Source organism: Dendrobates tinctorius, unplaced genomic scaffold (assembly GCF_039654945.1).
Source record: "Dendrobates tinctorius isolate UK_male_01 unplaced genomic scaffold, ASM3965494v1 ptg000165l, whole genome shotgun sequence".
NCBI lineage: Eukaryota > Metazoa > Chordata > Amphibia > Anura > Dendrobatidae > Dendrobates > Dendrobates tinctorius.
Window position 1 is genome coordinate 516,372 of NW_027361832.1, and position 14,467 is coordinate 530,838.

General features: G+C 44.8%; 1 protein-coding gene across 1 annotated transcript; it reads right to left on the minus strand.

Moving 5' to 3' along the window:
- Positions 1–1,100: 1,100 nt before the first annotated feature.
- PDP1 (pyruvate dehydrogenase phosphatase catalytic subunit 1) lies at positions 1,101–14,164 on the minus strand. The gene is made up of 2 exons (XM_073550394.1): positions 14,035–14,164; positions 1,101–9,638 (listed from the first exon to the last, which is right to left on the minus strand). Exon 2 carries the CDS (start codon positions 9,592–9,594, stop codon positions 7,993–7,995), a length of 1,602 nt encoding a protein of 533 aa, XP_073406495.1. The 5' UTR covers positions 9,595–9,638; positions 14,035–14,164; the 3' UTR covers positions 1,101–7,992.
- Positions 14,165–14,467: the final 303 nt, after the last annotated feature.

Here is a 14,467-nt window from a genome sequence, read left to right on the forward strand (position 1 = left end):
AGATACCTTGATATCTGCAATTTGATGTCTTATTCCTGAGAAATCCACATTTTTCTTAATATGAAAATGCACTGCGGGTCCGCAGCATTTTTTGCTGCGGTGTACAGTAGCATCATTCTAAGCTATGGAAAAAAAAGAAAGCTGTGCAGACGCTGCGGAATTTCCCGCGCAGATTTGCTGCGGTTTCAAAACCGCAGAAAGAATTGACATGTCAATTCTTTCTGCGGATTCCGCTGCGGTTTGCCATCTCCTCCATTGTGGAGATGAAAAACCACCACGTCTGGACCCCAAGAGGAACTCTGAGTGCTGGAGATTCCCAGCTCCTATATACATTAGGTTAAATTTAATCTAAAGCCACTGGGGATGCCAATTCTTTGACAAATGATTTCAGGGAAAGAGGTTTGTGCACGCTGAATTTCAAAGACCGATGCTTTAGTCCTGGTGAATTAGCTGAAGCGAGAAGATGTCTGGTGGCGACTCACTACCATTTCCCCCATTGAGAGAAGATTAAGTCCGCAATCTGACGTGAAACCAAATGCTTTTTTTACGCATGTGAACTCACAGCAGTCCAAGTAAAAAAGTGTGGCATAGACCCCTAAGGGTAAGTGCACACGTTGCAGAAAATTTCTGCACAAAAACCTGAATCCCTTCCCAGAAACCGCACCTATTTTTCCGCGGCGGTTTTGATGCGTTTTTTCCCGCGGCGGTTTCTAAAAGCATGGGAGAAGCCTAAACCGCGGAAAAAACCGCAAAATTAATGTGCATGCTGCAGTTTTTACCGCGATGCGTTTTTTTCGCGGTAAAAAACGCATCAATGTGCACAGAAAGTGCAAAATGCATAGGAATGAATGGGAAGCTTATTTTTAGCGGTTTTATAGTGAAAACCGCGGTAAAAACCGCTAAAAAAAACGCTGTGTGTGAACACAGCCAAAGTCATCCTTAGATTTCTGCTCCAGATTCTGCTGTAAAAACAGGCTGGATTTTTCCAACAGAGAAAAAGCTGCCAGGTGAACATACCCTTATGTCAGAGAGAGAGCCCCGTTCTGAGAACTCGCCCAATTTCACAAAAGGTGACGGTGATTAATAGTCAGAGCCTCGGATATTTCAGCAAGTATTTAATAATACAAGCGGTTATATACCAACCAGCACTCCATATTCTTCTTATGTCAACGTATACACTGCACACGGAGTACATAAAGTGTAATAAGGAACATATCAGGAGGGGACATACCGTAACAGCTCCGATAAGAAACATGAGAAATAAAAACAAGTGCTATTCAACCAACAGATCTAAACTTCTACTGTATACACCATCCTGAACGCCAGGGGTCAGAGGACCCCAAGAAAAAGTAGTGCACCTTATGAGTATAAGGTCGAGGTCACACTTGCGAGAAACGCGCACAAGTCTCACATCTCACTACCCGGCACTGCCGCCGGCACTTGGGACCGGAGCATGCGCCTGCATGTATTTCTACGCAGCCGAGCGCTACGGTCCCGAGTGCCGGCGGCAGTGCCACGTATTGAGATGCGAGACTCGTGCAAGTTTCTCGCAAGTGTGACCCCGGCCTAAGAAGCAGAAAACTGATATCAGTGTCATTTCGGAAGAAAAAGGGCAAGTTTAGAACTTGGAAACAAAGTTTTATAAAGTTATATTGACAGAATTTGCCCATCCATGGCACATCGTTTAATCTTACATTTCCAGGAGGCAAAACAGATGAACGGCCCAACGCAGAGGTGAGACGTTTGAGAATTCCTTGTTTTCGTAAATACTTGCATTCCCTATAAATTAGTACAATTGTGGATCCAGATCATGGTGCCTCCTTCTATAGGTTAGGGCTACATGGTGACAGCAGTCACGCAACAACAGTTACACGACAATAAATAACATCAGCGCAAAAATGTAAAGAGCTACAATAAGCTGGAAAAAGAGCCAGAGAGGTGACAAGTAGCACATAACATTTCATTAAAGTCTATTGGGGAAAATTCATGTGCGATTTGCGACCAAAAATTCAACAATGGATTTTTTTTTTTACTCTTGTGGTGCATTGTCCCAACGCCATCCCCAATGTTGCAGTAAAACTCTAGCTTTAAAAAGAAATTATTCCAAGCACATTTGTTCTGAAGAACTACAGAAACAAGCAGCTCATGGACTTTTGTGAACATTTCTACAATATACTGTAGTTAGTGTAATAGTTTTTTTTTTCCCCAGTTGGCTGTACTGCATAAAACTGGCCGCACTGATCCAAGTTTTACAAACTGTTAAGAAGGCTGGGACCTCCAGTTTTTTTCATAAACAATTTTCTTAACCTTTCAAGCGTTATTTTATTACATCTATATGTAAAAGTTGAGTATTCTCGTAAACACTTTGCATTATTATATAGTCTGGAGCTGCATTCATAATTCTGCTGTGTGAGTCTTAGTTACAGTTTCCAGTAGCAGACACATTCTTTGCATTGAATAAAATAAAGAAAAGTGTTAGCTTTGCCCATGAAGGGGGTTGTCTGGCCACTTTTTTTTTCCTCAGATTATTGTAAAATAATAAAATCGATAAACGCCAACTTCCTTTTTTTTTTTAATTAACCATTAGGTAAATGGGTAAATATGGAAATACATGCATGGTTTTAAATAGATCCAAAAATGTCATTTACAGAGGATAAATGGAGTGGATTGTATATGTAACTAAAGCATAAAGGATTCAAAGCAAAAAAAAAATAAATAAAAAATAGATTGTTCCATATCAAGATTTATTTTCTGCCCTAAATAAAGTAGACCCATTTAAACCTCTGGGGTTACGCACATGTCCGTTTTTTTTTTTCCCAGCAGCACGGACATCAATACGTCCCGCACACATAGAACACAAAAGTTTGTCATCCGTGTCACATATACTGTAATAGAATGCAAAATAGAAAAAAAAAAAAAAAGATGTTTAGGTGTTAGATGTCTGCTTAGCCTTTACTGGTTATTAAAAACAGGGGGTAACCCGTGACATTGTTTTAGGGTCCTCTCTATTTTTAGTTAATAATTTTAACCAGTAAAGGCTAAGCAGACAGCTTTGGGATGATATTAATAGAAGGGCTGTGGAGTGGGTTAGGCTAGTTTCACACTAGCGCTTTTGAGCGCGACGGCCTGCGCACGGCCGCCGCTAAGCCCCGCCCCCCTGTCGCGCCTCCGCCGGTAGCTCCGCCTACCGGCGCATGCATCCCCTATCTTTATCACTGGGGGCGCAGGCCGTGCGCAGTATGCGTTTGGCGACGCATGCGTCCTTTTGATGGTGCGCTGACCTGCGCCCAACGCAACCTGCTGCAGTTTGGTTGCACCGGCGCACCGTCAAAAAGGCGCATGCGCCGCCAAACGCATACTGCGCACGGCCTGCGCCCCCAGTGATAAAGATAGGGGACGCAGGACGCATGCAGCGTCTTGCGCCGGTAGGCGGAGCTACCGGCGGAGGCGCGGGACTTAGCGGCGGCCGTGCGCAGGCCGTCGCTGCGCTCAAAAGCGCTAGTGTGAAACTAGCCTAAGCCAAACCACTGACTCCACAGCACTGCCTCACAACTGAGCATATACATAATGCAGCAGAGATTCATCTCTACTAAAAGCCGAGTTCTATTAGATCAGGAATAGAATAGACATTTATAGGACATTTCATAACTTTTCCAAATTCTTATGAAAAAATTTACAGCACATCCTGCATTGTACTACTGAACCCAATTTATTTTATGAGTCAGAGTCTGTCAATTTTATACCAACGCAACCAAAATGGACACAGACTCCGCCTCCACAGCCCTGATTAATAGGCTGGGACGCTCCATAGATATTGGGCTCTTCCCAGACTAATAAGACCAGCTCTCAGCTTTCCCTTAGCTGATTAAAAATAGGAGGATCCCATACCATTTTATTTTTTTAGCTAAATATATGTTCAGAAAACTACTCATGCACGGCACTAATTCTATATCTCCCAGACATCATTCTATTCTCTCTCTTTGCACACCTAAACATCTGTATTCTGCATTCTATTCCAGCACAGGCAACACTGATAGTGTCCATTTAATTTGGACACTGATGAAAGTCGTAGGCAGAACTCGGCTCTCCAGTGCCACAGACTGAACGGAGCTAGAGAGCCAAAGTGCGAACTACTGCTCCATTCAATACCTCCTGGCCATGAAAGCATGGAGAGCTTGTGAGAAACACCGTGGAAAGGCGCTGACTAGCTAGAACATATCCAGCAGCAATCAGTTGACCAAAATGAGGTGCAGACATCTTTTTATGGCCTGCTAAACAAAAAAAAAAATATAATAATAATAATAATAATAATAATAATAATAATAAATCAACGTGCTCCAATATTTGTTTTTTTAACACTGAAAACAATGTAAAACAGATCTGTCAATTAGCCATTAGTTTTCTTCCATTTGAAACTGATCCAGTAAGCAAAAAAACAGATCCTTTTCATGGACTTCAATGTAAAAAAAAAAAAAAAAAAACCGAATCCAGTTTAAATCATTTTTTTAGCCGGACAAAAAAAAAAAAAGTTGTTTGCGCATTTTTGTCAACATACTTCTACTGGATCTAACAGATGATTACATGTGAACATAAAATCTTCATGGAGCCGGCATGACTGCGGTTAAAACCCAACAGCCATGTGTGAACGTAGCCCAAGTGTTATATTACACCTACAACACATGGACCCTAGTTGTGGGTACATTGGTTTACATGCAAACTATCCAGACACCTGCTGTTCCATCGACTAGTGTTGGAAACACTTGAGGTGCTTCACTGGTGAGACGAGCTTAACTTGAGGAAAACAGAAATGTCAAGATCCTGAAAGATTTGCAGCCCATATTAATAGAAACGACTGCTAAAGCCAGCTCGGTACTGATGCAGTTATATTCCAGCCCTTGTGGTCTGAGCTGTTAAATCAGAAAAATGATAATACTGAGCGAACAATATTTCTTCCATCGTCATCAGTGACGGATACATTGAGTCACTCACAGGTCAGCTATGGCACACTGGTCATTAACCTGGCACTTGCCAACTAGGACATGGGCTCCACCGCTTCTAATTGCCGAGTAAATGGCAGGGCTGCAAGGAGAAATTAGGATATCCCAAAAAATTTGCAAAGAACAATCCCATCACTCATTGTTACATCTGTAGTATTCTGGAACTTGTAATGTACATTTTTCTGAGCAAGTCCAGAAATGAAGCTCAGTGATATCTTTTACTGAATTAGCCATGTCTTCCTATAGAAACTTTAAAGGTACTGTCACACTAAGCGATATCGCTAGAAATACCGCTATAACGTGTGACATTATAGCGATATCGCTGTGTCTGATACTTACCTCCGACCGGCTCCCCCGCTGGTTATCGCTGATCGCGCGAGAACGTCCTGGACTGTTTCTCATCGTCGGCTTCCTGTGGAGAGACGAGCGTGGAGCCGGGCGGGAGGATGTCAGGATCGCCTGGTGTGGCAGGTAAGTAGCGACCCCCGTCCCCAGCGATGTCGCTGGTGAGATCTGCCTATGTGGCAGCTCACTAGCGACCACTTAGCGATGTACCAGCGATCCTGACCGCGTCATATCGCTGGTCGGGATCGCTGGTACATCGCTAAGTGTGACAGTACCTTATGCCACCATTACTCATCGACAACGCCATTGACTTATTAGATTAATGAGATCTTTACGTGCAAGTCTTCCTTCTAATACTGTAGCTTTTCTGGGATTGGAGAAGAATTGGATAAGTGCTTACAATGCAGTGCCAACACCACGGCGGTCCTAGCCTCAGGCTACATTCACGCACCCGTGTCGATTTTTACACCCGTGAGAAACGGACCATTTTCCCCTTCTCATGTGTCATCTGTATTGCATCCGTTTTTAAACAGAAGAACGTAGACGGTCTGCGTTTTTATTTATTCGCTGACTCTAGAACTGATGTGTGTATGGATCAATAACACTATAGGTCTGTGTGTTTGGGTTTTTGGTCTGCTTTCCTCCAAAAGTGCCAGTACTGTGATACAGCGTACTAAAGTCAACGGGGTCATTCAGGATTTACCAACTAGATTGCAAACAAATCTGCATAACTGTCAAGACTTACTGTATAGGAAGACAACGTTACCCAATATTACCAGCATAGACATTGGGGGACACAATATATACAGTACATGAGGACAGACTATTACAAAGAGTGGAAATTCTCCCCTGCTTGATGGCTTTGCATAAGTAATGGTCAGTTTAGGCTAGTGCTTGCCAAATACATTGGGGACTACCTGGAAAATAGGAAAAATAGCATTGCATACATAGTGGATATAATCCCCAGTATGGTGTCACTATATTACACCATATGTATTCTAGGCTGGAGTTATAACTAGTAGTGATGGACTCCACACGGATTTTGTCCATCTGGTTTCCACTTCTATAAAAATCCTACTGCTGAGAAGTCCAAGTTATTTCCAAGTATCTACAAGTGCTCAGCAATAAAAAATAAATAAAAATCTATGAAGCAGAGTCCATTATAGCATATCATATCAGATTTTTTTTTTTTTTTTTATATAGGAGCCTTGAGTTCTGACTACATTTGGAAGCCCATCCACAACAGTGCCCATGAGCCCAACCAACATCCAACCAAAATCTGTAGCGGAAAAGTGAAATGGATGATGTGCCATGTATTAGGTTCTCTCTAAGACAAGTACCGTGAAGCCAAATAGTTGGCATCCCGATTAGTGATGAGTGAACGTGCTGTGATAAGGTGTTATCCACCATGCTCGGGTGCTAACAGTGACTTTGGTGTGCTCGAAAAATATGTTCGAGACCCCGAGGCTGCATGTCTAGCGGCTGTTAAGCAATCCCTGCATGTGTTGTGGTTGTCGAACAGCCGCGAGACACGTAGGCGCAGGGACTAAAACATTTTCGAGCTTGCCGAATTCACTGTTAAATCTCTAGATCACAGCCGGTAAATGGGAGATATTGTATCATAAGCAATCAAACAGAACAGCCCTAACCAGACAAACAGTAAGGGAAAGTGCACATGGTGTTTTCTGTAGGTGTCGTTTGAAACTGTTCAGCTCCAAAAAAAGTGACTGTCACTTCTTTGGTGCGGCTCCTGATGGAATATGCCCTGGCATATTAGAACGCTAGAAAAAAAATGCATCAGGAAAAAAAAGTCTCCAAAAACACATGAAAAACTCTTCCAAACCACCAACATTCTCTGAAGCGGTTTCCACTAGAAAACGCATTTTTAACAACCACCAATTAAAAAAAAAAAATCAGTGTGCATATTCCCCAAGTGTCTGATCAGCAGGCAACTGACCTTTTGGGTCTTCAAACAAACCCTATAACAAGGTCTAATTTCTTCCATATTAAACAACTGCATTGAGACAATAGGATGGAGTGGTGGTCGAGCACGCACTGAGGAGCACGGTTAAAAGTTTATGCTCTACTTGGCCATCTCAGTCCTGTAAACTTTACATGCTAGACCACCACTCCATTTCAGCTTTTCCCAGCCGTGGTCTCGCGGCTGGAAGCAACACCGCTGCTGGCAATTCGGTCCCAGTAGTCAGACCTCCAACTATCATTTATTCCAGCTTTAGCCTGGAAACCTATTTAAGAGAAAAAATGTTCAAAAGTAACTTCTTCTATAGGACGAGATCAAAGGAAGAACTCGATATTACATAAGTAACCATCTTCATGAAGTAGCCTCTGTAGACTCCTTAGGTAATGCAATGGTTCTTCACCGGAAAAGGACGCACCACTGTGGAGCCTTTGGTTACATTCTCCCCATATAAAAGTATTTTACAGGGTCAACGTGGACTGATTGAAATGGGGCAAGACTATTAAACTACTTTAAAATTATAAGCCATTATCCGCCATGCAATGCTCTCGTACAGAAAAAAAAAAAAAGTTACTAGGCCAAGAAGCAAGTTTCATGCCAACCAGTGTAAATAAATGATGCCATATGTCAAAACCGTGATAACTTTGGTACATTAGGTAAAATAATAGTGTATTACTGCTGTTGATTTTGATAAGCTCCAACAACATGAGAGTTAAACTGCACCACTATAATGGTAATATCATCTCTATACATCCGTGCCAATTCTTCTGGAAGACTGAGCATCTTTGAAAGTCGCTCATGGTCAACAGTGCCAAATTCATTGTTACCCACGGCATGCCTTATAAGATGAGTGGCTGCATTTTGATCTTCAAAAACAGAAGAAATCCTGGCCCTCCTTTCCATAAGAAGACCCTGCATCTGTCCCAAAGTAACTTTGTAACCTCCTACGGCTATGGGTTGCTGATGGTGAACGCCAGTCAGATACTCTCCAACGATTCTCACCACGTCTTGTCTATGCATAGTCTCCCAAAGTCCATCTGTGGCCAATATGAGGAACTTATCTTTAGGTCTTAATCTGTGGTAGATCACTTCAGGTTCTGCACTTAAGTAAGGTGGGGAGTGGTAATTCGGAGGGATAAATTTAGTGTATTCGTTGTCATTCAGTTGATCTGGTCCTGACTCGACAACACGTTTCTGAAGATCGATGCTCCATTTGAATTTAACGTCGCCGAAAGCTCTGAAGGGCATCAGCAACCCAAGAAGTCGGTCTTGCTTTACCACACTCTTATCTTCCTTTGGATGCTCGGATCGGAGCCTTTGAATTTCAGACTCATTCTGAGCGTTATGATCATGGGACATGGTTACCGCAGACCAAGATCCATCTTCTTCCTGGACTCCAAGCAAGGCGCGACTATCTCCTGTATTAGCTACATGCAAGTCTACGCCATCCACGTGAGCCACGCATGCTGTGGCTCCTGAAAAGGCCACCCTTAAAACCCAGTAGTTCAGAAAAGAGTTTGGATCTCCAACTTGAGCTTCCAAAGACAGGTCGTTGTCGAGTCGCTTAAACGAATTGATCAAAGCCTCCTTCACGTCAGTCGTCTCCCCTGTGTTCAGATCAATCAGCTCCTGCCAGTAGGTGCGTAAACTGTTGAAGTACAATTTGGATGCCTCCTTACTAAAGTAATCATTTGGATGCTTGTGCCACTGCAAAATAGGCAACAGGGCTCGCCCGCTTTCTACGGCATGTTCAATCTCCAGTAGGGTTTCCTGAGGTAGCAAAGAAACAGCAATATAATAGAAGAGTCTTTCACTAACAGCCTGAGCGCACGCGCAACCAGCGTGGCCATCAAACACGCCTAAGAGCATGCCTCTTGTCTGTAAACAGGTAGCCGCACTTCTTCGGTCTTCGATTGGAGCATTGGCGGGCAGCTGATTGCTGTCAAAACCAAGAATCGAACTGATATTTTTACCGTCAAATTCGGGAACTTTAAAACTGTATTCATTGGCTTTTAAGATACTGTTAACCTGGGGAGGCGTTAGGTAAAACCTCTGCGGAGTAGTCACATATTGGCGCAGCTGAAAACATTGCTCTCTGGGTCGTTGGAACGCGGAAGCAGATTTCCCATCTACTCCACAACGAAGGGGCTTCACAGCTGGGTAACTGGACCTACAGCACAGAGATTTGTGGTGACAGTAACACACAGAGCTGCAGATCCTGCCAAGTTCACAATTCCTGATGAGAGGAAAGAGAAACTGTGTAGGAACAGACATTGCATCCAGCAGTAAAGATGGAGAGCAACTTCTTACTGGGAAACCTGCGGAGAGAAAAAGGAGGTTATTCTTCCTTGTCTAGTCCTCTATGTGTAGATCAATAAAAGACGACTACTATCATTTTCCAAAAGACATTTTCATGGAAGCATTTATTCTAGAAGTCTTCAAAAACTATTTACACAGAATTAGTTTATTGTTCATTTGCTTCCAAAATGTTAAGTTAAGCAATTTTCTCAATAGCCATCACTAAACATCTATGAGTTCTTTATCTAGCGGATTATAAAATTAGTAATTAGCGATCGTGCTGGGACAAGGTGTTATCCACCATGCTCGGGTGCTAAGGGAGTGTCTTCGGCGTGCTCGATAAATATGTTCTAGTCCCCGCAGCTGCATGTCCAACGGCAGTTCGACAGCCTCAACAAACAGACAATCCCTGCATGTGTTGTGGTTGTCGAACAGCCGCGAGACATGGAGCTGCGGGTACTAGAATATATTTATGGAACACGCTGAAGACACTCTGTTAGCACCCGGGCATGGCAGGTAACATCTTATCCCAGCACGTTCGCTCATCGCTACTAAAATTACAGATCTGTTCCATCCCAAGCTCCTGGCTCTGATGGCTCCCTAGTTCCCTTCTCTCAATGTTAGAGATCAGCAGCAGGGAGGAGGTTGCATGGAAATCTGAAGAAAATAGCGAAGAAAGTATCTAAGGTTTATGGAGAGCAAAGAAAATATGCCACAGACCTGGAGAGGACATAGGTGCAGAATAGAAACCTTGCAGATGTATAGCTAATGAAGACCGAAGCATCCTGGATGCACACAGACCTCATATCCAGCTTGTATTACTGGGAGAGACATTACCGCAAAAGAATAAGAAACTTTGACCAAGCTCAAAACTGCATATCAGAGGGTCTGAAATCAGCGAAGACCCCTGACTGCAAGGTAGTATTCACCTGTAGTTAATAATTGCACTACAGACGAGCAAATAAATTTGCATGATCCTGGTCCAGAGGCCAGGTCAGTATACCATGGCCCTGTGACCCTCATTCTACTTCTCAGCATTTGCCAGACTAGCACAACGTTGTGTGCGCATCACGCCGTGACAGCTAATCAAAGAAGGAGGCTGACCGGTAGGAAGCAGTTTGCAGAGCCTCCTGTGCAGGGACCACGGAATACTAACCTCGCCGATGAACTAGGGTCCTGAAGATCAATTTGATCATCTGTAGCACGAACATAAGAAAATAAAAAATTTTTTAAAAATAAGTTATATTCTCCAATTTTGATCCAGTGTTCAGTGCCAAATATACAACTGTAAGACTGTGTTCATACATTGTGGCCACGGTTATACACCTTGAGCACAGCCTAAAGGCAACGTAAGCTATGGCAGACTATTTCCACCCCAGGTCTCTTAAGTCTGTGGCAATTCCACAAATCTGCAGTGGGATTATAATATTCAATCCGTCAGGGGGAGAGTCAGGAGACCACTATATCAGACAGCCTTCCAATCCCCCCAATAGAGGGTTAGGGCGAGTCCGGTATAATGCCGCATAGGGGGCTCTAGTTAGAAGAGATGACACCTCCAGTCGCACAAAACTAACGATTAGCGAGCCAAGCTGCACATGAACAAGTCGAGCTCAGAGAGATTACTGGGAAAAAAAGATAATTTGCAAATAATGAAGGAAGAAAAATAAAAAAAAAAAATTCTGCAGGCACAGAAGTGAGCAGAAAACATTGACGAGATGGCGATGTGACGCTGCATCATTACACTAGGGATGGACAGGCGACGTGTGACCTGCACACACAGGAAGTCACCTCCACACGGGCAGCCTTGGGCGAGCACGGCGTAACGCTACACTGACTGCCCGGCCGAATGAAAGGCTCTGCGTATTTTTAGCGCCCGTGTAATCGGAGCTGGTGGGGCTCTCGGGAGGATGAGGGGATTACAGGACTGATCAGCATAAAGGTACAAGCAGTGGCCCAACGCAGGAACTAGTCACAATGTCATCGATTATCCCAGAAACCAGGGCTGTGGAGTCGGTAAGCCAAACCTGCGACTCCGACTCCTCAATTTCCCTTACTCCGACTCCACGACTCCGACACATATTGCTTATATTTAAGTGAAAAATTTATTGTAGTACAATGTGAACCTCAGACATTTAATCATTTTTATGATCCAATAATCAAGATATTTAGATAGAACAGAATATATATTGGTGTACTACCCGGTTTTCATTCTTTTTGGTACAGATACGATATGGATAGACAGATATGGATAAATGGATAGATAGAGCAGATTTCTAATCTGCTTTTGCTATTGAAAACATTATCTATGAGCTCAAACACCTTTCAGGTGATGCAGTTTTTTAAAAAGATGATCAGCTTTTGCAGCTGAAAAACGTATCCTCAAAAAACACAGGGAAAATGCTGTGTGTGAATGTAGCCTTAGATCAGGAATATAACAGCCATTTATAGGACATTTCATAACTTTCCCAAACTCCTATGAAAAAATATTCAGCACATCCTGCATTGAATTACTGTACCCAATTTATTATATATTTTAGGAGTCGGAGTATTTTATACCGACTCCAACTCCGACTCCACCAAAATGAGCACCGACTCTGACTCCGACTCCACAGCCCTGCCAGAAACACCGACCCCACAACGTGCTGGGCCATGCACAGCTCAGACACAGCCAAGAAAACCCTCTAAATCCCATCAGCACAAGCAATGAATTAGATGGTTGTTGCCAGCGGCCAGAAAGCTCAGGGACCAGGCAGCCACTCAGGAGGGCAGTGCTCAGGATATCTCCATCCACAACCTCTGACCAGATCACCATCAGAACATCTGACCCTGGGACCAACTGATCCCAAGAGTAATCCCCACCTCGTTGGAGGAAAGCACCATTTCGGCCATATTTGTATGAGGCCACAAGGCTGGTCGCTGACCAGTGCGTCGCCCACAAGAGGTTTACAGAGCAGATGCGCTGGTGGGTATGAAGCAAAAAGGACAGCGGCCACAACAGATGGCATCAACCAGACACCATAACGCAAGTACGGGCCATGCCGAAAAGTGAAACCAGTATGACCTTGTAAGGCTGTGATCACACATGGGGGTCTCTCTGCAGATATGCCATCACTTTCCAAGGAGTGGGAATCTGACCTGACTTTTGGGTCTCCACCAATTATGGAAATGAAGTGGTGAGGCCCCCCCCCCCCCCCCGACAGTGCAGAAAGGGGGGTTGCATGTATGCAGTCATTTGAAAGTAAGCACTCCACCATCATCAGGTCTAAGGGTATGCTCCTACACCTACAGGATGCATGTGCAACATTCTGCTGCAAATGACAGTTGCAGCTTTTTTTTTTTTTCGGGGGGGGGGGGGGGCTTGTTCTCTTTATACTCTCCATCTGACCCAGACTGCTATGACAACTTCTAAAAATTACAGGGGGCACGGCAAAAATGCCATAGAACTAGGGGTATGAGTAGGATAGATTTGGGGCTGGAAACGTGTCAGTCACAAACTCTGTAGACCGGTGGTGGCTGGGAGAAGATGTTGTAGTGGTCTGGGCAAGATGGAGGGGAAAAAAAAACAAAAACATTCCAATGAGAAGAAACCAACTGTGAGACCCCATATATAAGTCTGTGCACCACTATACAGTCACTGGCAGTGAGAGTAGTCAAGGTATAGTTTTTCTTATGCTGTAAAACCAAAGCTGTTTGGCAAGGAGCCCCCTCCAGGCGCTGCCCATCTGCACTTCTGGATTTGGATGACCCACTCCGATGAGTTGCCCACCTTCCTCTGTACTGACCCCCAGCTACGCCTCAACCCAAGCGATCCACGTCAGACCATATAGCCTACATTGTGACATCGGGGGGCGCTCACGCGATCTACAGACCAGAGTCATTACTACACTGGCGCCTTTTATTTTCACGCCCCCTTTTTTTCCCTTTGCGCCTGACTTTCTTTCAGATGTTCTCCATTTTTCCCCCCTTGATTCATCATTTGCGACATTCAAAGTCATAAGTCTTGATGCCAATGAGCCCCAGCCCCCCGCGATGAGGTCGCCATGTTAGGACCCCGATTACGCTGCTGGAAATCCAAAATTTGGTGGATTTGTGGCCAGAAATCGCCTTTGTCCCCACAGATCACACGGTCAGTGCTGAGGATCTAGCGGAGATTTCTTGTCGCATCGTCTCCTCCTGTGCATCGCATCCTATGACGTCACAGCTCGGTACATGCGGAGAGCAGGAGAAGGTTACGTACCGATCCGCCTGGGCCCGGGACACACACACATTCTCCGCCGGTCACAAGCTGCGAACATCCACAACCTGCAACCGCCCGGCGGAAAGCACCGACCAGCGCAGGAGAAGGAGGGAGACAGTCCCACATAGAAGACAAGGGAGGAGAGACGCACAGACAGTCAGCACGGGGGAGAGCTGTACCTGCGGCCCCTAGTCAGCGCTCTCACAGCCCGCCATCCACGGCACTACTGGCGGATACACGGAGCTCCGGGACCGGCCGCCCTTCCGCCGAGCAGCGCCAATCTCCTCTGCGACGTCACAAGCAATGCACGTCCTTCAGCAGCGAAGACTTCTCGCCACACCCTCCTTCCGACCAATCATTTACGAATAGAGCCGCCCCTCTCATTCCTGATTGGCCGAAATGACTGGAATGTTCCCGCCCTTCGGCAGGCGGCTCTTTGAGTTTAGGTTGCCAGGGGCGCGGATTACATTGGTCGCACAGCGGTGACGGGCGGCGGGCGCTGAGGGGCCGGGGACACAATGGCCGGGAGTGCGGGCAGACGCCTGGGGAATACTGATGGGCTCCCTGCTGCTGCGCAGGCCTCGTGTCTTCATAATAATCCGTCATCCTAAA